This window comes from Amblyomma mixtum, chromosome 10 (assembly GCF_055824585.1).
Source record: "Amblyomma mixtum isolate Tamu chromosome 10, ASM5582458v1, whole genome shotgun sequence".
NCBI lineage: Eukaryota > Metazoa > Arthropoda > Arachnida > Ixodida > Ixodidae > Amblyomma > Amblyomma mixtum.
In genome coordinates, this window is record NC_143021.1 from 109,369,334 (window position 1) to 109,393,081 (window position 23,748).

Consider the following 23,748-nt stretch of genomic DNA (forward strand, 5'->3'; position numbering starts at 1 on the left):
GTAAATAGCAAGACACAGAGTGATGCCAAGTGCCAGTTTCCGAAATGATGGCTCAGAAAGGAATGTTAATTTTATGTGCCTTGGTGGAGAAAAACAAATATAACTTATCGCCTTGTGCTTTTTGAACAGCCGTCGCGAGCGGTACAAGTTTACACCGCTTCAGCAACAAAACGGCCTCTTCCTTAAAATTACGGACGTCTACATCGACACGCTTAACGCACTTATTTATATCCTGTGAAGCCTTTTCAGCGAAAATGTCGTCAGGTATAACAAAATGACAATCTTTATCAGAGACCACAAGCCGTAAATCATTACACTCGAAAAAATCCACTAGAGAAATTCAGAAAATTTCAAGTTTTTTCATGAATGATCGGATCTCGATAAAAACACACATTCCTACATCACCCGTTACACAAAATCGTGGAAGGTGGTCACTGCGCGGGCAAATTATTCTAGGCAAAAATTGTCACACACACTGCCAACCATTTTAAATCCATTCCACAAATCAGGTACAAATTTACACACAGTTTCTGTACGAACCCTACGCAAACATTTCTACTACTCAAAGCTGCTACTCTGTAAAACCTTAGTCAGATCGAAATTGGAATATGCGTTCTCTGTGTGGGACCCGGGAATTGAAACTCTTACTAATCAGTAAGAGTCAGCACAGAATCGTAGCGTCCAATTTATTTTGCCTAACTTATCCCGCACTGCTAGTGTAAATGAAAAATACTTTGAACCTTCCTAGCCTTTCCCTTCGTAGAAAACTCGCGCCAATGCTAACTTTTCACAAGCTTTACTACCACAATCATCAGCTAAAACGGGATCTTCTATCTGAACCATCATTCATATCACCTCGCACGGATCATCGTCACAAGGTACGCATTCCATACTGCCGAAGCAATGGATACTTTAACTCTTCTGTACTCAAGACGGCGAGCGATTGGAACCACCTGCCCACCTTGGTTGCCGACATTTCTGACACCTGTTTATTTAAAAGTGCCGCGGAAAACTATGTGTTTGACTAGGCTGTTTTGTTACGTAATCTGATTGGTATTTTGTTCAAGCTCACGTTTTTTCATTCCTTGCTATATTACATTACATTTCCAATTTACTTTTTTTCATTTTGCTCCATTGTCTTTACTTTTTTATCCACTCCCTTCTGTAACGCCCCACTGGGGCCCTGCTTACAATAACAACTAACAATTAACAATCCCTGCTTACAATAACAACTAAAAGTGTTAGCTTGCCTTTTGTTATGTTTACCTCTTGTGACTATCAAGTGTGCGTGCATTAATTTTGAATTTTGGGCTTTCTGCAGTTTTTTTCGTTGTTGTTGTTTCCTAGTCAACCTATCTTTGGGATTGTACAAGACATTTGTGTCGTTAAAACGTGGAGTACATGGTTCGGCAGCAGGCGCGGAGGTGGTATGACGACATTCTTTGTTGTGCAAGCCTAAGTTTCAGGAAGGGGCCCCCTTCAAAGAGGTATTGTGTTCACGTAAGCGGGAATTCAAGCTTCTTCCCGTCTGGCCTATGTAGTTCTTGCCGCACGTGAAGGAACCCTACACACCACACCCTTGGCACAAAGGACGAACTTTAATTCAAGATTTACTTCGAACTCTGTTTTCAATTTTATTTTTTGTCTTTTTTTGTTTTTATACTTTGCTTTCCCTGTCAACGCTGTGCAAATTTTGCCCAGCTTATTAGGAGCTGTAGAAAGTACATCTACCCCATATCAGCGGCCTACCTGCTTTAAACGGTTTGCCAACTGGTGAACGTAAGGCATTTAAAGGAAGAAGCAGCGCGACGAAACACGGACACGCGAAGAAATGACACACACACGAGCGCTAACTCACAACTGAAAGTTTATTCTGGTGGAAAGACCCTTAAATAGAAAACATGAGGGGGTGGGTAACAGGGCTGCTCAGCGATAATCGGCAATCAGTGTGGTCGCGTCACAAGATGACACAAAAACACAACAGGGAACAAAGGGAAGTTATACGCGATAAAAAGACGGTGTAAATGCGGCGTAACAGTGGTCAGTTAGGTAACATTAACAAAAACTATGAAAAAGTAGCCAAAAGGGCGGGGAAAGGTAAATACTATGAAGGACACAGATGAAAATTATACAGGTGAAACCATAAAATATAACAAACGTAAAAACGTGAAGAAGGTAAAAGTTTAAAAAAAAACGTGCCCAAAAGGGGGTGTGGAACTAAAAGCAAGATAAAAGAGGTAGCAACGAGGATTCCGTGAATTAATCAGCTGTGTGGGGCGCACCAGAAACGTTAGGCGTTAGTCAATGCACCCAAAAAATCTAGCTCTTTTTTTGACAAGGAGAGGGATGGAGTACTGACGCAGTCTTGACCGGCATAATGGATTTGGAGGGCTTCAACGATTTCCCTTGTCAACTTATCTCGTCCTCGCCCAATAGTGGTGCAACGGTTAAAGTCAGGGGTGCAGATTCTTTCAGGGGTGTTTTCATCGATTTTGCACTTCTTACAGTGCTTAGCCAGGTGCCCAGAAATGGCTATACTTTTAACATTGTTGTGGTGTTCTTGGAGTCTGTTAAAACAATGTTAGTATTTTTCAGTTTTTCGTAGCCCAGCGTTTTATCTGCTAATCTTGTGGCTTTGTGGCGGGGATATTTAGAGTAACCCTGGCCCAGCAACAGCAGAACAATTTCAAGAGCTGCTGAATGGTCAAACCACAATTCTTTCCAAGTTATCGCCACTTACCACGGACGTGACTGGCGTAAAAGCCCGGCTTGTTGCATTGGAAACTAAGCTAGGAAAAATTGACGCAATTGAAATAGCGCTAGCGAACGTTGAAGATCAGCAACGAAAAGATCATGAAGCTCTGACAAGCATGATTGCAAAAATAAGACGATTTGGAAAATCGTGGAAGGCGTAATAATTTGATTTGTTACGGTTTTACTGATTCTGATGCCAGTGAGACGGCAGCCAATTCTGAGGAGCTCATCATAAGTCAGTGCACTGAGAAGCTGGAATTGTCTTCCGTGTCTATTGAACGTGGTCATAGGCTGGGTAAATTCTCCGAAGTTGATGACTTTCACTTTCTTCTTCGTACCGTCCAACCGACCTTTGTTTTGGGAACAGAATCGTGGCTCGATCCGACCATCTCAAGCGCTGAAATATTTCCTGACACGTACGAGTGTTTTCGTCGCGACCGTTGTGCACGTGGCAGAGGAGTCTTTATTTTGGTCCATAAAAGTGTCCCATGCGCTCAAATGGAATTCTGTGATAGTGAAACTGAATTGATTGTTTGCAAAGTAAGACTGCCGAATGGGAAAGCAATGGTTCTTCGGTCAGTTTATAGGCCTCCTGGTCCTTCTGTAAAGCCGCTAGTTGGCTTATATAATTTTCTTGAAACTATTAACAATGAATGCCTTGTTTTGGGGGGGGGGGACTTTAACCTTCTGGACATTGACTGGTCAGCTGACGAACCAAAAGATATAGCTCGAGGGAATCTATGCTCAACTTTTTTTGGACATTTTTGATTCCAACACCTTTTGTCAGTATGTGCATGAGCCATCACGAACGGACGGAACTGGTCACGTACTCGACCTCTTGCTGTGTAGGTATAGGATGCGCAATCAAAGGACGAACCACGAAGAAAGACACAGAGACACACACGAGCGCTCGTGTGTGTCTCTGTGTCTTTCTTCGTGGTTCGTCCTTTGATTGCGCATCCTATACCTTCACAACATCATGTACCAACTAGGCCCAACCCAAGTTTTATTGAAGTTCCTCTTGCTGTGTAACGTGCCTGATGTTGTATGCAATCTACAAGTGTTGCCTGGTTTGAGCGACCACAATATTATTCTAGCAGATTTATTAGTTCACTATGTGAAGGTTGCAAAACCACCTAGGCGAAAGATTTATGTCTACAGCAGGGCCAACTACGAGGCGATTGGCGCTGCTTTCGATTCGTTCTTTCCAACTTTTGATGAACTCGCGGATAACTTAAATATCGAACAGTTATGGAATACTTTCAAACAGAAACTGTTTGAATTACGTGAAGCTTTTATTCCATCAAGCGTTATATCAAGTAGGAGAGCTCGAGATAAACCCTTGTTTAACACCGAGTTAAGTGCCCTTGTTCGCAGACAGCGACGAATGTATCGAAGATACAAGTCGCCTAATTCGCCAGAGTGTTTGGCCTTGCTGAAAACAATAAAAAATGAATTCAGACAGAAGTATCACATCGCTAAGGACTTGTATTTTTCGAATTTAGGAGAAAAACTTGTCAGAGATAACAAAGAATTTTGGAGATATGTGAAGCGTAATGGTAAGGATGACAGCTCAATACCTGCTCTGAAAAATGATGAGATAGTCATCCATGATGATGAGTCTAAAGTTGAAATGTTTAGCCATTATTTTTCATCTGTGTTTTTGTCACCTAGTTCACGTTCTGTCTGTTTTGCATTACCTCTTGAAATAGATTGCATGCCGGAAGTTACTTTTTGTGTTGACGGTGTGCGTAAATTATTGAAGGATTTGAATCAGACTATGGCTTGTGGCCCTGATGACATTCCTGCCGCAGTTTTAAGGAATTGTGCGGATACATTATTGTCTGTATTTCACCCGGCGGTTCCAGAAGTCCCTTAATGAAACCGACTTGCCCATACATAAGAGTGGTATGCGAAACTCCGTTCAGAACTACAGACCCGTTTCCTTAACCAGCATAACCTGCAAAATTATGGAGCATGTAATATATAGTTGCGTTATGGCCCATCTCACCAAACACAATCTCCTATGCACTAGTCAACATGGTTTCAGGCGAGGATTTTTCTGCAGTACGCAGCTGGAAGAGTTCGTACATGATTTAGCATCGGCAATCGATAAGCAACAAGTTGTGGACTGCGTTTTCTTGGATTTCCGTAAAGCATTTGATGTTGTCGCGCACAGTCTTCTTCTCTCCAAATTGAAAGCGTATGACCTGGATTGTAAAGTAATTGTGTGGATTGCAGAATATCTGTCGTTACGAAAACAGGCTGTTGTTCTGAAAGGTATTTCTTCACAGTATGCACCAGTTACGTCGGGAGTTCCCCAGGGCTCAGTATTGGGACCACTTTTCTTTTGCTGTATATTAATGATATTTCAGTTGGCATACAGTCTTCATTCAGGATGTTTGCCGATGATTGTGTTGTCTACAGAGTAGTAAATTCCACTTCTGATTCGCAAATCCTGCAAACTGATTTAGATACTGTAGAAGACTGGTGTGTACGTTGGGACATGTCCTTAAATATAAACAAAACTGTTCACGTCACCTTCACAAGAAAACCTGCTAATCATCCGTATAGGTATAGAATTAATGATTTTACTCTAAACATAAGCAAGTCATTTAAATATCTAGGCGTCTTTTTTACATCGGACTTTACTTTACTTTATTTTCCTTAAAGACCCTTTTCTAGGGTGTTACATACGATGGAATAAGCACATTAATTATATTGCGAATAAGGCAGCATCACGTTTGGGTTTTCTACGGCGGAATTTTAGCCATTTACCAAGTAACTTAAAAACACAGCTGTATTTCAGTCATGTACGCTCCATACTTGAATATGGATGTGTTTGCTGGGACCCACACACATATGAATGTGTAGGAAAATTAGAGAAAATTCAGAATAGGGCTGTTAGATTTGTTCTTGGTAATTATAATCTCAAGTTAGTATGACGGGAAGCAAACGAAAACTTAACTGGCAAGAGTTGAAGGACCGTAGAAGGTACATACATCAGATTGAAATTTTTCCATGAGATTTATTATTCAGAAACTGGCATATACAGCACCTCATTATATATCAAAGCGACTGGACCACTGCTTGAAGGTCAGGAAATTTTCTTGCAAGGGTGACGTCTTGCGTTATTCTTTTTTTGTTAGAACTGTTCGGAACTGGAACAGTTTGCCATCGAGCATTGTATGTATTACATCTAATGAAGCATTTTTCCATGCACTGCAATAATTTTTTATACCTATAATGAAGCCTCTACCCCCTGCAGTAATGCCCTGCGGGGCGATCCAGGTAACAAATAAATAAATAAATAAATAAATAACTTCAGCCTTGAGTCTGTGCCTTTTTATAAATATTTAGGTGTCTTCATTTCCCATAATCTTTCTGTGAAAGTCCACATAGATCATGTAAGCAACAACGCTAACCGCATGCTGGGCTACATACGCCGTAACTTTAATCTTTCTTCTAGCTCCTTAAAACTGCTTCTCTGCAAGTCGTTGGTTCGCAGTAAACTGGAATATGCTGCATCTATCTGGGACCCCTATCAAGAGACACTAATATATCAACTTGAATCTATACAGAACTGTGCGGCCCGTTTCATTCTCTCGAATTGTCACCGTAACTCTAGTGTCAGTGCCATGAAATCAAGCTTATCACTCTCACTACTTTCGCAACTTGGAAATATATCCCGCCATTGTCTGTTCCATAAGCTTTACTATGATAACCCCATCCTTAAGAGAAAATATATAACGCCACCTTGCTGCGTTTCAGCTCGGATCGATCATCGTCATAAAGTTGGTATTCTTTCATGCCAAATAAACCACTTTTACAACTCATTCATCCCCAGCACGTCGGCACAATGGAACCACCTTCCCCGATCGGTCGTCGAAATATGTGACCATTCTGTGTTTAAATCAGCTTTAACTAACCTGATGATAACATAGTACATGTAATTCTTGCGCACTGCCGTTTATTCTTTTCAGCTCATGTGGCACTTCAAACAAATCGGGTCTTTTTTTTTTCCTTCACAAATACTGCTGTTTAAGGGCATGACAAAATATGTGCACCAGTGTTTTCCTGCCATTCTCAACAACTTGCTCCTTGTGTTTTTTTTTGCATGGTATGCTTTACTTTTATTCTTTGCTCATAATTTCGTGTTAATGACTGTTAATTTGTTTCATTCTATTTGCTGTAACTTACTCATTTGCGAGAGCCATATTTTTGTTCACATTTTGTGTTACTAGTGGCTGCTGTTCTTTTCTCATTTTGTCTATTGTACCCCACTCCACTCTGTAATGCCCTCGGGCCCTAGGGGTACTGAAATAAATAAATAAATAAATAAATAAATACAATTAAAAGAAAAATGAATGCATGCATTTTAGCAGAGTGGTTTGTTGGGCGAGTTGGTTTACCATATTGAAATATACCTGCGCTAAAAAGACACGGACTGAAAGATAGAGACACACACACACAGCGCTGGACTTACAACTGAATTTTTATTCGGGAAACACTGCTCCTTATACACACCAGCAGCTGATAAAAATGGAAGATGGTAACACCCGGACGATAAAAAATCGACAAACTGTCTCGTCACATGTCCAGTCCTACCTTCCCTTTTGCAAAAATGCCCTTTCCTTTGATAGTAGTGAAAGGGACGTGCTACTCACGCATGCATCCCCGCTGTCCGCTATGTTCATGGCTTCAATTATTTCACGCGCCGTTTGGTCACGGTTCCTGCTTACTATCTTCGTCTCGTTATAGGAAGGTACATACTTACACTCTTGACAATGAACAACCAAATTTCCATCGCCGTTCCGTTCCATGTTCTTCCGATGTTCACGGAAAACAAACAAAAAAAAGAAACACCAAGTCCCCATGGTCGCATGCGCAGAAGGAGTGGTATACAGGTTGCCGCTGACATGTGGCAAAGCATATGTAGGCCAAACAGGGCGATGTTTGAACGAGCGGCTCCGTGAACATCGGAAGAACATAGAACGGAAAGGCGATGGGAATTTGGTTGTTCATTGTCAAGAGTGTAAATGTGTACCTTCCTATAACGAGACGAAGATAGTAAGCAGGAACCGTGACCAAACGGCGCGTGAAATAATTGAAACCATGAGCATAGCGGACAGTGGGGTTGCATGCGTGAGTAGCACGTCCCTTTCACTACTATCAAAGGAAAGGGCATTTTTGCAAAAGGGAAGGTAGGACTGGACATGTGACGAGACAGTTTGTCGATTTTTTATCATCAGGGTGTTACCATCTTCCATTTTTATCAGCTGCTGGTGTGTATAAGGAGTAGTGTTTCCCGAATAAAAATTCAGTTGTAAGTCCAGCGCTGAGTGTGTGTGGCTCTATCTTTCAGTCCGTGTCTTTTAAGCGCAGGTATATTTCAGCATGCATTTTGCTAGAGGAACTGGAATTCTTAAGAGCACAATCTCTCTAACATAAAACCAGGTTGGATGAAGAACTTTTAAAGACATGCACATGCTGTGCTGGCGTAGTCGCAAGCTAAAGCATTTCGAAGTTTACCCTATATAGTTTTCGCCGCAAGTAAAGGGGATGTCATAGACCACACCCTCAGCAAATGACGAAAACTACAGTTGTTCTTTTACCCGGCCCATTTCTTTTGCTTTTGGCTTCTTATTTATTATCTGGATGTTCTGCGGACGCATATTTTCCCCATCTTATTAAGAGCCGAAAACGAAACCTGTACTCAATATCTGCTGCCTATTTGCTTTAGCCGGTGGACCAATTGATGAACGTACGATATAACCGCATAATTCTTTACCTTTCTACTGGAAGGCTCCGCTGTTTCTAATTTACCAAGCGACTTGAGGATTTTCAGGATTTTATACGGAGCAAGTGTTACAACACAGTTAAAAAGACTCGCATGGTTTCGCCTCTGGTCATGCTGATCCTAAGAACGACACATTTATGCCACATTTTACCATCTTCGAATGCCCTGAATGGTAAATGAGGAACAGCTTTGCAGACCGCTGCACAAAAAAAAAAAAACAAATAAGCGTGATCCAGTTTCATACCCACATTTATACCTAAAAACTGGTGCGAATATCCGTCCAGGGCTTGAAAGCTAAATTTCAAACGATAACCACTAACATCAACAACCTCTAAAACATCATCTACCTGCCTGCTGAAGTCAATGCTTTGAGTAAAAGCCAACAATGTGAACAATTGTGTCATTCTAGTTGAGACTGACTTAGGAGGCAAATAGAGGATATTTTAATAATTTTTTTGTCAGCGGTTATGGTTTGAAATTACATCTACGTAAGATTACCATCGTCAAGGTAATTACATTGACACCAGTCATATTTGATTCTCGCAGCAGGGCTTCTGAGGCAGAGTTTAGTCTGTAGCTTTATTCTCGTCTGACCTACACAGGCCACCACGTGAGCAAACCTGCGAGAATCGGTTCCTCTGTTTGCTGATATAACAAGCACTGAACAGCAATAGCTCGATAAGTGGCAAATTGATAGTCATTGGCCGCAGGGACGTGCCATTGCCGGGCTCTGCGTGGGAACGACTCGACAGCCAGCAGCCGAAGCGCAAAGGCAGGACTAAAAATGGCGCCGGTCTGGGAGGCGGATCCTTTCACGGCCGAATGGACTTGATGCATTGCCGACTGCAAATTGAAACGGATCCCCGGCGCCCCTTCGCATTCGCACTTTCCGATTTGATTCGGTAAACTCCAGGGGGTCTGAAGCGGACTAATAAATAGCGGCGGCAGGCGCCGATTGTCGTCGGAGCGCCGATGAGTGGCCGACAACTCTCGGGTCGAGGCGGCAAGGAGTACAGGGAGCGCCTTGCTTGCATGGCATCGATTGCTGCAACTGTGAGAGCAGAAGAAACCGCGTGGGCTAAGTGGGGCGCCAGAAGGCGCGTCTGCTCTGTTCAAGAGCGAATACCAGATGCTGCGCCACGTGAACGAAGCGTCTTGTGGTATGTGTGCGTAAGGCTCATAGCCTTGCCTCCTCTCCTCCAAAGAAATTACTCTAAGCTCGTTCCTACATTCTGAGCAACCTAGTGATAAAAACAAATGGTATGAACGGTCATTTTGGCTCTTTTCTAGGGGCGAGGGAGGAGAAAATTTCACTGACCTCACCAAAGCTGTATGCACTTTCATGGCAATAGCGTCCAGGTCTACCTATAATATATATGTACAGGGAGTCCCATGTATTCCATATTACAAGACTTTACTGATAAGTACACATAAAAGTCTCAGTACCTTGATGTGTACTTCTAGGACATCCAGGAATGCATTTAGTGGACATTTTTGCTCGCATTCAGGGCTAAGTTTCAACGCAGAAACATCCCCTTCTCGAGTAAACCCGGCGTCCGTCCGTCCATGTCCCGACGAAGCAGGTGCCCTAGCTGCCACGGTGGTCCACAGTGATAGGTCGAGAGAGGTCGCGTTACCTTGTGACGTCATCACAACCTGCCCGCTACGAGAGATACCAGCCTGCCACCGGGTTGTAAACAACGTGCTCGCCTTGGCGGTGTTAAATAAACTAGTTCAATTATGTTGGATTACATTCAATCACTTTGACAGAAAAGAAGGCAGTAATTATAAAATGACAATTCTGGCCTGAATGGTGCTGTAGGCAGAACCTCGGCGATAGAGAAGGAACACTTGCGCTGGAGAGATTTCGAAAGTAGTCGCATTGTATTCTTCAGGTTAGGTTAAGGGTTATGTGATGGCGGAAGAAAGAACAGCACCCATGTCTGAGAAGAGTGCGGAGGACCCATGGCCACTGAAGAAACCCATTGAAGCTATTCCCTCAAATTCTCTCTTATTACCAGCCTGGTGATCGCAAGAAAGAATGCGAGGGGCACTTCAGCTCCGCCTTTAGGGTATGACGCAATAGGGTATTTAGTGGGTTACCGCAAACACATGCGCAACTGGTCACTGTCGACTTTGCATTTGCAGATCCCTGCGAGTGCTCGTACCACTCCTGGCGCAGTGGTGCAGCCGTTGCCCGTTGGACCAGCTGCGATGGCAGATGAGATGCTACCATCCGTGACGCTTGTGCGACCCAGGTTGCTGCCCCTCATGGGCAACTTCTCCCGACCTATCACTGTTTAAACTGCCACCTGCCACTGGGTCAGTTTGCTCGCAATCAGGTGGGCAGGTTGTGATGACTCCACAAGGTCACGTGACCTAGGTCGCAACTGGGTTGTTTCTCCTGGGATTTTTCGCTCACAACGACGACTACGGATTTTGTGCACAACAGGAGCCTTAACGCCACCGCGTTAAGCCGATGCATGGCCGATTCTGAAGCAGTGTGATGAGAAATCTCTTTTGGGACCAGAGAACCGATGGTAGGCACTGAGTGTCATGCGCCCGAGATCGGTTCAAAGGGCACTAACAAGCTTGACGATTTGCTTCTGTATGCCTTGCGGGCACAGCACAAACATGTGGTCGTTGCGGAGGTTTTAACATGCCGGAAACAAGATGGGACAATAGAGAGCCGGATTCTAGGGAGAATGAAGCTGAGGTGGCTGCTTTGGACATGTGTTTTTGCCATAGGCTCACATAAGTGTTCGAGGAACATATCCTTGTTCACGCTAGCAGATCAATCGCGGATCTCACCTTAACCGACAGCGTTACATTGCACCCGCGCAGACTTGCCATTCAAGCTGGAATTTCAGATTATTTCTTAGTTAATGTTCACTGCTGTGTATTATTGTAGTTCACGGCTGTAACTTGGTAGTTGGGCCCATTCTCTTTTATTTATTTATTTATTCAATAAACCCCTAAAGGCCCTCAATCGAGGGTATTACATAGGGGGGAGCAATGACACACAACGCAAAATAAGAATGAGCAAGCACCAAGGTGCAAAACATAAATACAAAAAGCACATGTAGAAAACAAAACAAGAAACAAACAAAAACCTGTAGTATACATTGTAATTTACACGAAAAAAGAACAGATAGCGTTTTAGAGGCAATAACAATCGCAGGAACAAAACAAAATAATAAAACAGCTCAATGCAGCAAGTGGTACAATCAATTAGTAAAGCTAAACAGACATTTGGGTTAGAAGGTCGTGAAGGGTCAAGCGTGATAGTTTGCGGCGATGTGATAACGTATCAAGTTCGGCGCGAGCCTTTAGTGCGGTGACGGTAGTATGACGAGAATAATCAGAAAAGATGAATCTAACGGCACGGTTTTGCAAAGATTCCAAGTCATCTATAAGGTATGCTTGATCCGGGTCCCAGATGGCCGACGCATATTCGATTTTAGGCCGTATTAAGGTAACGTATGCTAGTTTTTTTAGGTGAAAAGGCGCTTGTTTAAGGTTACGTTTTAGAAGACCCAGAGAGCGGTTAGCAGCTGCAAGAATACGGCTAATATGGTAATTCCATGTTAAATTGGACTGAAGGTGTAGTCCCAAATACTTGTAGGAAGTAGAAAGTTCAACCGGGTTATTAAGGTGAGTGTAAGATGTCGGGATGCGGCAAGACTTGCGAGTGAAAGAGACAAGTTTAGTTTTAGAGGAATTAAGGGTCATTAACCAAGAAGAACACGTTACTAATGGAATCTGCAAAAACAGAGCTCCGACACACTACGGGGCTTTAGCAGAACTCAAGGCACATTATGCTTGACGAATGAAGTTACCGTTAAGATTACTTTGAGAAATGGAGCAGCGATGAGGCCGCACACATCGATGAACTATGGTTCGCATTCAAAGAAACTGTTTACAATGTATAACACAATATGTATCCTTAAAATGTGCGAAAAAACGCATCCACAATCCGTATCCACGTATCCACAATAGAAAAGTGTCCACACGTTAAGCAAGGCTGCGGCGATCAGTGCAACCCGGCGTTATCACATGACTTACCGGTATTAAGTAAAAGGTTAAATTCAGTAATAAAAGAAAGAAAAAAGTTTTACAACACCACAGTGAGCGAAGAGCTTCATGAATCTCCCATAATTTTCGCTCACATCTGTGGGCAACCAAGATATCAGTAAGCAAAATGAATACACAGAAATGTCTTACTAAGGATACGACTACAATTGCGGAGGCTCTCAAGTGGTTTTTGCAAGCATTTTTAGCTCTTAAGATGAAGAACCGACACAGTTCACGTCACCTGGCAATTTTGCGGAATGAGACGAATTCGAACTGTATGAGCGAATTCCGGCTTAAGAAGCACTTCAATGGCTACATGCTACGGATGAAATACTGAATTTATTTTTATAGAGTTACGCTGAATGGGCGGCTAGATGTCTCTTCATAATTTTAAGAAATTTTTGACCACATATTGTTCCTGATGAATGGAAGATTGGTAAGGTTGCCCCAGTTTTTAAGGATGAAGACACTACTAATGTTTCCACTTTTAGGCCAGTAGCAGTAACATCAGCAGTAAGGAAAAACTGTTTTGGGACATAACTGCGTAGCTAGATGGCTAGACGACTTTTTCAGTAGTCGCAAACGGTATGTTGTCATTAGAGATAAGAAGTCAGATGTTTGCAAAGTTAGATCAGGTGTGCCACAGAGGTCACTTCTTGGGCCCCTCTTAATTCTAATATGAATCAATCAGTTGACCCAGATTTCACCAGTAAAAGTAAGGCCATTCGCAGGCGACTGCCTCGCCTATAATCAAATCATATCCGCAAATGACCAAGTTCAGCTAAATGATTATATATCAAAAAAAAATTCAGGGGGGCACTTTGTTGACCTAAAGTGCGATGAGGCCGAAGCCTTAAGCGCGGTGTTGCTGCTTGTGTCCCTGATGTGTGGATAAGATGTTAAGCTTCGCCTCTAAAGGCCCAACTCCAATCTCACTTCCGAGGCGTCGCGCCGCGCGTCACCGCGCGCCAGGCGTCACAGGCGTCAGCCAGAACCAGTCTGCGCATGCGCGTGGCGTCAGACGCGAGGAGCGAGAGCGCTGACGCTCCGATCTGTCCCTGCCAGATATTTGGCGCGCGCGCTGCATCCGTAGTTTCCGGCGCACCGACGGGTCGTCCGACTTCCGGAACGAGACCATGCACAGTTGGCAATCCGGCCGCTCATTCGCCTTGTTTGCAGCATGGAAAAAGAAAGTGCTCGCGCGTGTGCTGCAAACATGGAGGTCGCGTTCGACACAGTACTCCTAATTTCGGAGACTGAAAAGCGGCCGTCGCTATGGCTGGCGAGTCATACACTGCACAAGAACAAGCATGTCAAGGCTCCGCTCTGGAAGGAGGTTGCAGCAGAAGCCCTGCCGGGAGTGCCGCTTGAAGGTAAAGCCGACGTCATTCCTTCATTACCTGTATCAACATGAAAAGTAACTTGTCAATCATTGTTTTAATCACGCCGCAGAGAGCACCAGCTGCATCCAGAAGTGGTGGAAGTCACTACGCGACAAATTCCGCCGCTTTTTCACGGCCGAGAAAACTTCAAAGCGCAGTGGCGCCAGCGCCGAGGAAGTGGAGGCCAGCGAGATAGGATGGCCGTATTATATGCAGCTCATGCTCTTGAGGGACACAATGAAGTCCAGGCCGTAAGTACACAATTTTTCTTGTTACGGTAGAAAGGTGTGATAAAAAGGAAAGCATGCAGTGCCGTGCCACTGCATAATAGCCAGTGGTGGCTATGCTGACGGTTTTTTGCCAGTGGTGGCTATGCTGGCGCAAAAAGCGCCCTTCAACGCTGCGCGTTTGCAAAGCGAGTACAGTGATGAACAAACATGTCTTGGACGTTAGGGTGACGTGCAGCGGAAGAAATGGAGTGAAATTAAATCGCACTAGAGGATATGCGAAATTTCGCAAGTGCGCTTTCCCACATCTCACCCACATTGTTATGAGGGAAAGCGCACTTCCGTAATTTTGCATATCATCCGCTATTGCCATGTTGAGGAGCGGGAGAGACCAAACCGTGTCATTGTGCATTACAGCTATCATTCGGGTGTTTCCTTTAACTGATAATGTTCTCATTGATCCCTTCAAAGCACTGCATGCACCTCTATAGCAGTAACTTGGAATTTTGGCGCATCATCCATGGTTTGTTGGCGGCCAGTGATGCAATGATTAGGCAGCTTGTAATGCATAAAAGACAACTTCAGGACTTATGATGGGGGTTCATTGGTACCTTACTCGTCCCTTCCATGCTTGTATGTTTATGCTGCTTTTCTGGATCGCAGCATTGTCTGCAAAACCCAGTGCATTTTGAAATTTCACCACCTCAGCGCTCTACACAAGCCTGGTCAAGCATGTACATTCCAATTCGATATGACCGTATTACTACTACTATATGTGTGTGCACGCTTAAAATAGCTGCTCCTCTCTGGTTAATGACATGTGTCGGTGTTTGTGTTGCAGACACCAGTTTTATGTGCGTCTACTAACCGCGATGCGAGTGCCAGCCAGTGTTGTGTGTGTGTGTAGACATCACCCGTGAAACTCATTGTATTCTGCTATCATCAACCTTCATTCACACTTTCCCTTCTCTCCCCTTCCCCTTCCCCAGTGTGGAGTAGCAGGCCAGGGCCATGTCACCACCGGCCGACCTCTCCTCCTTTCCCCTCATTAAAATTCCTTTCTCTCTCTCTTCACAGATATTGACTTTCCTTTTGAGTTTGCCCCTGGCAGGTGGATTAGTGCTGTGCACTGTTTGGCATTTTCCATGTGCAATACTCCACGAAGTGGTTGCGCTACACTGCTGTTTCATACAAGCGGCCAATGCCCTATCATTTGCCATGCATTTTGTGTCCTGTAACCATTTGTTTCCTGCAAGGTGCGATTTAGTAGTTAGATGCTTGGTTTTCTGCTTTAAGTGTGTTCTCCTAGGAATTCAGTTGAACACCTTCAAGGTTCTCTTGTGGAGCTAGTTGCTTTTGAGTGCAAGAGTGTCTGCTGTATATATGCTTTTCCAACTCTATGAGAAAATTTGGTGTGCAGCTCCAAGCATGCATTATTGCAATATGGGTAAGAGCATGAATGCAGTCCCAAGTGGTCAGAGGTCAGCTTTCAAACCTGTAGATTTACGAAAGAAGGGTTAATGAAGATTTGCTTGATCACTTGAAAGCATTTTATTTTGAAGAGGAAAGCACAAGCGCCCTGCAGGGGGAAATTAAGGGTAGTATGTCAATCACAACCTTGAAAACTTGCTACAGCACATTTGAATCACCCGCACAGTGTTCAGTGTTTCATACAAACTACTATTGTGAGTAAAAGTAAGAGACTGAGAGCCCCCACCAAGTTCTGAATCTTGCTGCACTGCATGCAGGTGCCATGGTGCCCTCCTAGTTTCGAGACTTGAAAAGGGTACAGGCGCAATAAAAAAAAATTCAAGGATTTTCAAGGACCTACTATGGAGCTGTATTTCAAATTTCTGTGACAAAACTATTTTCACAAAATCAAATGCAAGGGTTTCAAGGGTTTGTGTGCACCATAATAATAATGTATACAGAAGTGTACACAAGGAATACATGAGAAGCGAAGGACATACAAGGCAATATATACACATGGGAGACAGTATACAAGAGGCAAGAATATCTACAGGTATCGTCTGTGATACTGGTATTGAATGACAGATGCAAGTAATGATGACGTGTTGTGAGAGTATATCCCATCAGAGCTGCTCACACTCCAAAATGCATATACGTATTTCTTATATGCAGGACATCAGGCAATTACAGGCCTGCTGGGAGTCAGCTGGCCGACGAACCAGGTCCCAGCAGTGTGGCGGGACCCAGCAGGCTGCAGCAAGGAGTCGCCCTTGATGTAATTTTAGAAAATAGCGTGCAATTCGATGATTTTCCGGAGGAATTCCAAATCATCGCAAGTGCAGAATCGACATCAATGGGAAGTAAATCGTCGTCGCAACTGTCGACCGACACGCTACTGTCGACTGAGACGCTACTGGCGACTGAGACGCTACTGTCGACTGAGACGCTACTGGCGACTGAGACGCTACTGTCGACTGAGACGCTACTGGCGACTGAGACGCTACTGGCGACTGAGACGCTACTGTCGACTGAGACGCTACTGGCGACTGAGACGCTACTGTCGACTGAGACGCTACTGGCGACTGAGACGCTACTGGCGACTGAGACGCTACTGTCGACTGAGACGCTACTGGCGACTGAGACGCTACTGTCGACTGAGACGCTACTGGCGACTGAGACGCTACTGGCGACTGAGACGCTACTGTCGACTGAGACGCTACTGGCGACACCGTCGACCGGGGCGACACCGTCGACCGGGGCGACACCGTCGACCGGGGCGACACCGTCGACCGGGGCGACACCGTCGACAGTAGTGTCTCAGCCGACCGCGGCGTCATCTGTTGACTCTCAGTCGGCAATGTCTGGCACCGCCAGAAAAAAAAAGGAAGACTGTGCCAGACTGTGAAGATGCCTTGTAAAAGCAAGTGGGACGTCTTACCGACACCCTCAACGCGAGTGCAGGGCAAGATGAAGACGATTTCTTCGGCCTGTTCTTGGGGCAAATGATTAAGAAGGTTCCCCAAGAGCAGAAACTGGGACTGCGCATGAAGCTTTTACAAGTGTTCGAAGAATACACAGCTGTGTAAAACCCTGTTGTCTGACATCATACTTTTTACTCCAAAATGCCTTGAAAGGTGGCACGAAAATGTAACATTGTGCCAAAATGAGGCCTTACAATGTGCAGTCTACCACAACCCTGTTGCATGGAACAGTTACATTTTGCTTAGAGCATGACAGCCTCATGCTTGTTGTTCTGCTCCCAAATAGCACAGCGGCGATATGATGCTGGGCCTTTTCATGTCAGGATAGTGCTCCCAGGGTTTTTATGTACTTGCTCTGAATTACAGTCGTAACATGGGGGCACATGAATACTGAATGTTGCAGCTTCCTGAGCCAGAGTTGGTGTAATAAACTCTTGCTGTGCATTCTTGTTACATAGTGCTGTACCGTCACTGACGTTGATGGTGCTCCTGCTGTTGTGCGCGCCTGGAGACTTCCTCCTTTGAAATGCCTGGCTGTTGCCACTGCCAAGAAACCTCACCAACTGTGCTGCAAAAGTATGCCGTGAACAGGTCCCTGGCAGCGGCGGCATCGGCGTGATGGTCCCTAGCATGCGTTGGGGATAGCTGGAAGTAGAGAGGCTCGGAATTGTCCCCATGTGCTCCCTGAATGCCTTGCCGCCAGCGTCCTGGCACAACATTCCCAAAAGTGTCCTCTCTATCAATGAAATTTTGAGATCTTGGGTTCCGGATGGTAAGGAAGTTGTGGAGAACGCAGGCAGCCTTCACAACATAATCCGCATTCCCGGGAAGCAGGTGGATGGTACGCAGCAAAATTCGCCACCTGGCTGCAGTAATACCGAAGGCGTTTTCAGCACATCGTCTGGAAAAGAAATACAAAATAAGAAACGTCTGTCCTGTGTGTATCCTCCTCTTGTGTGCGTTTTTCGTGAGCGCTTAAATTTCATTTCATTTATAAGAAGCGTCAGCTTAGAAAGGTTGTGCTTTACGCAAAGAATTTATTATGCAACACCAGCTCGGAGCTGCAGACAGCAAGCTCTTTGGCAATAAAATATGTCAAAATGACATCTCAGGTGTAATTAGAGCTTCTGAGGCATTATCAAGGCTTGTAAAATAGCACCAGATCGTACCTTGCTCTGCTTAATCTGTAGTTGAAGACCCTTTTCTCATCCTCTAGGTGCCTTGAGGGGTACGGGCGCATGAAATCTTTTCTCAATTGGAATGCCTCGTCCCCTACGAAGGCATATGGGGCGGTCACACTCGTCCCGGGCAGTGTCCCAAGTTGAGGGATGTCTAGGCTTCCCTCGGTGAAGGCACGGCCAAACTCGCACTTCTTGAAGGTGCCTCCATCGCTTAGACGGCCCTCCGCACCCACGTCTACAAGTACGTACTTGCATTCGCTATCGACAGTAGCCATTAGGACAATTGAGTATGTTTCCTGAAATTAAAGGTATAGCAGTGACAGTTAGTACAGGCAGTGTCACATAAGTCTCAAATGCTCCTAGCTCAACATCGCCAGGGCATCAGTGCATTCTATATGAATTGTAGCACCACTTGTTTGCTTAACCCAAAATTGAACTTGTTGCCAAAAAGGCAAGGAGGTGAAGCCTGCACCGGACTGAAACCTGCGATATTCAGGCAATCTAAGGTTTAATGAGACATACTGACATGGTATAGACCCGGGGTTGAAGTTTAAGTTTATTTCTCGCTCTTAGTGGTGCATGTATCACTGGGAGAGAAAGGACGCAGGGAAAAAAGCTGCTTGAATGCAGCTTGAGAGTTGCCCTACGCCCACATTGCTGAGGAAACATAATGCCTCAGTTGTTTACAAAACAGCTACAGGTGAGGCAGTTGAAAAAAAAACAACTAAAGTAGCAACATGAATGAAATATTTACAGTAGCATTTAAACATTGGCATCACAATCACAACAAAAAGCGACATAAATACTCAAAACCAAAAGCATCATATCATCCAAGTGTACTAGATAAGTAGAATTCACCCGTGTTATAGTTAAAGTCACAGTCCAGAAGAAGTTCTCACTAAAACGTCTTCAAAACGGTACAAAATTGTTTTTAGGCTCTTCACTGTGATGACTCTGGTGACCCTAGAAATTAAAGCCTGTTTTCTGAAAGCACGTGTTAACTTCACCACCAGATGTGTCTAACTAAATTCAACCACGTCTCATCCTCAGATGGCACACTTTCGGTTTTTGGGACTCATTATATGGGCATATCACTGAGCCAAATGGCACTTGGCGGTAGCCTGCTCTAACTTGCGTTTTATTCTTGCTACACCTGTTTCAATACTTCCTGCAGGTCTCGTGCTATTAAGAACAGTGGTTTGTAGCAGTGAAAGTAGAGTGTTGGAATGTTGCTGTCGAGGCTTTACCAAAGCGAAAATTTGATGACAAGAGGTGTTTTTAGCTGCAATGCAACAGTCGTCTTTCTTCACTGAATCGCGGGGCAAGGTAAAGTCTTTAATCTGCCGTCAGACTGCCTGTGCCGAAGAAGTACACGAGAACAATGCATGAGATGCCACTTCATGTCCTGTCACCATGACATGTACCATACACTAATTGGAAAGATCAGTGACTAACTTGTTCAACTGAAGGTGTTTCTCCGGTAACAGCTGGACTCTTTTGAAGAGTGACAAAACTGTGAAAGAAACTGTGCCAGCAAGCTTCATTATTTCCACATCAGATTGTAATATGCTGAAAGCCTCTTCCCTGACAGGTTATTTGTGAACAACTGCTTGCTTGAAGATGTAGGCACTATCGATATCAGCATGAACAAGGAATTTGGAAAATAAGCCTCTCACACAGTACTGGTGTGCCTGAAGAAATACCAAAGGCAATATTGTCCCATTAGTTGCTAGCTTGTGACACAATACCAGAATTATCACCGTCTGCAGTGTGCTGTGCCTCTGTACTTAATGCTGTACACCTCTGTACCCCATCAAGCGTGCATAACATAGTAACCTACTTCACAAAGATGCAGTTACTTCTGCAGCCCCCAGACCGACTTGTCTAGTCCACTCAGGTTCCACACACATAATCCCTCAGTGTCAGTTATTTACACTTGTCACTTTACTTTATCATAGAAATTAACCTATATGGGCAGAGCCTGTCTCAAGTAAGAAATTTTACCTTGTAATTGAAGTATCTGCTTCCAGAATTGGGAGGGCAGACAATGGCGACGTGCTTTCCATCAACTGCCCCCAAGCAGTTGGGGAACTGCCATCGCAACCTGAAGCCTTCTGCAATTTCCTTCCAGTCTGCATTTGTGGGTGTCTGGAAGCAGTGATCAGTGCTTTTTTGAGGCAAACAGTACCAGTCTTACAAAAAAGTCGCATGCCAGGAAGCCAATGTGATATATGTGGTGCTTGATTGTCTTAGAACTCAGCCTGTGCAGGACCTACTATTTTTCCACATACACTAATGAACAAGATGATTGTTCAACATTTTCGTATATGAAAACATTAAAAAATTAAAATATGAAACTGCTTTTTTAATGCATTTGGATACGATAATTCCCTCTCCCTCAGACAGGAGTTTATGGGGGGCACAACCGCCTGGTTTCCATTCATCTGTGAAATACCAGCAACACTGACCAAAATTACACATTGGGTTCTCACCAAAGAAACTGTGCAGCAGTTGCTTTCAGATCAAGCTGCTTGAAAGCAAAGTTGCACAGGCAACAGATTTAGCTGCAAAGGGTCACCCTCCTTCATGAAGTGGTCTTTGAGTTGTCTCCAAATGGCTCGACATGTAGCATGGATGCATCGCCTTGCAGTTTCAATGCCTACTCGAAAGGCGAGTGCAACATTGCAAATGTCTTGCCCCGAAGCCAGGTAGCTACAAGACAGAACAAGACAATCAATTCAAGATCCCTGAACATTTTCTTTTATTTGAGCATCGCGTCAGCACTCGTTTCATTTCTATATTGTGTGCAAAATACTGCACATAGGGCATGTCATGACGCGATGCGTCTAGGTTTCATGTATGCAAGGTTACAGGTTTAAAAAAATATTCACATACTGATGTACTCTCTTGAGGACTAATATTGCAGCAATGTGTTAATTCATCCATTGCATCTGTTCCAAACGAAGCACCGTTGCATGTAGGCAATGTGGGGAAACCAGAATGGGAACCGACATGCACATGAAAAGTAGTACCAAAAGAAAGGGAGCATTTATTAAGCAGAATGGAAGGCGTCTCCAAAAACACATGCAAGCATCGGCAGTTATCAATTCTTTTACAATCTTGCAACTTTTTTGTAGTAATGCGTTTCACACAGGAACACAAGTACCTAGTGCATGCTGGTGAAAACACAACCTCCAGGAAAAATGGCGAGCTCAAATCATATGATGTGCATAATTACATGTCAGAGGTGGAAGAAAACTCGCAACAATGCTACTGAAATAGCACACTACAAGAACACATCCATGTAAGAAATGCTTTAAAGATGCAAGGCAACTCAGTACACTGCGACTGAAACAGCACTGGTAAGAAGCATCAATGTACAAACGTTTTGTGCTTTTGTGGTGGAAGAGCTTGGACTAACATATGTGCACGATCTGGGATGGCTTGCACTGAACATAATTTATTTATATATTGCATGTTTGAAAAACTGAACAGAGAAGAACCTCAGCAGAATTGCATTGCACAACAGGAGTCATTACTCCTTCAAAGCTAACCAAAAAATAGGGTGTGATGCAATAAGACCATATATGTAACTTCGTTTCAACAGCTTTGGCAGGTACTAGACAGTTACATATTGCAAAATGTTACTTCATGCAAGTAAGTCCAATCAGTACAATGCTCTCGCAAGTTACAGAAACTGTTAGCTGCATATGCATCTTGCCGATGGCTTCCATACTAACACAAGCTTGCTACATGCCAAAATATCAGTACTTTCAAAGCAGAACTCCATCTCTACAAACCTCAGTGCTATTGCCAGTCGCTCCCCTGGCTCCAGGGGCTCTTGGCAACATGTTGCCGAGTCTGGTCATCTTTTACAAACCCCAACACTTCATCAAAGAGCTGTGGCGTCAGGCGGAAGAACTTCAAAAAGAATTCCTGATCACCTTCACGCATGCGACGCATCTGTTGAGGAAAAATATAGAAAATACTCAGTCTGTTCAGCTTGCAAGCAAACAAATCGAGCCTAGCAGAACGCTTTTCCGCCAGTATCCCAAGCCATTTGCTTTCCTGCCTGCAGACACAAGTATCAGTGGACTGAAATTCTCCCAGCACTCATCTCTCATTGGGTGCTTTGAGCGACACAACAGCAATCTGTTGTTCATGGCTTTATTTTGCTGGCATTTTTCGTAACATTAAGAGATGAGGTGATATGAAATATGATGGAAGCTAAGCCAGCAAGCAGTGGATCATAGTTGCGGCCCGAGTGCAACAGATGGTTTTGCGAATAAAGCTCCAAAGCGGTCCTCAGCCTGCGCGCGGGAGGAGGGGCTCCATACAGGGGATTCAGCTTCTAATCACTTGTATAGGTAGCGAATAGTATGCTGTCATGTCGCAAGCGTCAGCCTAGAGAATTTCAACCCCGTTGTTTCCTCGACAGTAAGCACAACCAAGAAAAAATTTCCACACCGAATGTCACTGCAGCACGCTACAGTGGCTTTGCACTGTGGAGTGAAGGGAGCTACTTACAGCTGTACGATACAGGCCTTCTTCTTTGCGTGCCATAAAAACCGGCCGGACCCACCACCTTGGCGGCTGTCTCCGCTGGCGCCGCTCCTGCTTCCTTTTTAGGATCACTGAGAGCAGCATTCTTAACAGTACCAGTAACTCTGGCCTGCGCACCGCCGGCATGATCAGAAGCAGATGGGCACTAGGCCGGGTTCCCGGTGCTGTAAAACCGTTCGACGCCGAAGCTCCGCAGCCACGCTAAACACAACTATAGTGAACTAGAAACACAACAAGATGCAAAAACGCGAGCACCATGCCGAGCAGAACGAGTGTCGATGGCGCTGCGGGTTTTGCAAGTGCTGAGGTGCAGGATCAAGGTGAAAAGGCGGGCTTAATTATTTGTGTGCAAAGTACATTCCACACGCTTTCAAAATCATTTTATTACGCTAATTCCTACTTCTCACCACTATTGGCAGTTGAACTGCTTCTAGCAACATCACTGTAGCGAGTGCCCAGACGCGAGCGGCGCGAGCCAACACCCGGAGTATGGAGATGCGTACCTCTCTCGACGCCCGACGCGACGCGGCGCTCAACGCGCCAGCGCGTGGCGCGACGCCTCGGAAGTGTGATTGGAGTTGGGGCTTAAGAGTGGAGCGCGGCAGCGTCTTGCAACGCTGCCAGGGAGTTCACAGAACGCCATCACCCGTTCGGCTCTATGCCTTGCACGTCGGTCAATTGGTTTTTGAGGAAAGGAAATGTATCTACCTCGCATATCACGGTGGACACCTGAACCTCGCCGTAAGGGAAGGGAGGAAGATGGGCGTGAACGAAGACACCGTATTCACTAGACGCGCCTTTGTTCATTCCAAACCA

At 44.6% G+C, this 23,748-nt stretch overlaps 1 protein-coding gene and 1 pseudogene across 1 annotated transcript; both read right to left on the reverse strand.

Annotated features, from left to right (window-relative positions):
- Window positions 1–17,558: 17,558 nt before the first annotated feature.
- On the reverse strand, window positions 17,559–18,659 carry LOC149326646 (uncharacterized). The gene is made up of 2 exons (XM_089562347.1): window positions 18,358–18,659; window positions 17,559–18,089 (listed from the first exon to the last, which is right to left on the reverse strand). The coding sequence occupies exons 1-2, from the start codon at window positions 18,642–18,644 to the stop codon at window positions 17,657–17,659; spliced, it is 720 nt and encodes a 239-aa protein (XP_089418473.1). The 5' UTR covers window positions 18,645–18,659; the 3' UTR covers window positions 17,559–17,656.
- A 1,346-nt stretch (window positions 18,660–20,005) lies between these two features.
- LOC149326647 (uncharacterized) lies at window positions 20,006–23,221 on the reverse strand (annotated as a pseudogene).
- Between the last annotated feature and the right edge of the window lie 527 nt (window positions 23,222–23,748).

Excerpts from the sequence above, each read along its gene's own strand:
- LOC149326646 (XM_089562347.1), bottom strand. The coding sequence starts at position 18,644 with ATGGCTACTGTCGATAGCGAATGCAAGTACGTACTTGTAGACGTGGGT. Across the intron at positions 18,090-18,357 it reads TACAGATTAAGCAGAGCAAG|ACGATGTGCTGAAAACGCCT; the intron begins GTACGATCTGGT and ends TTTCTTTTCCAG.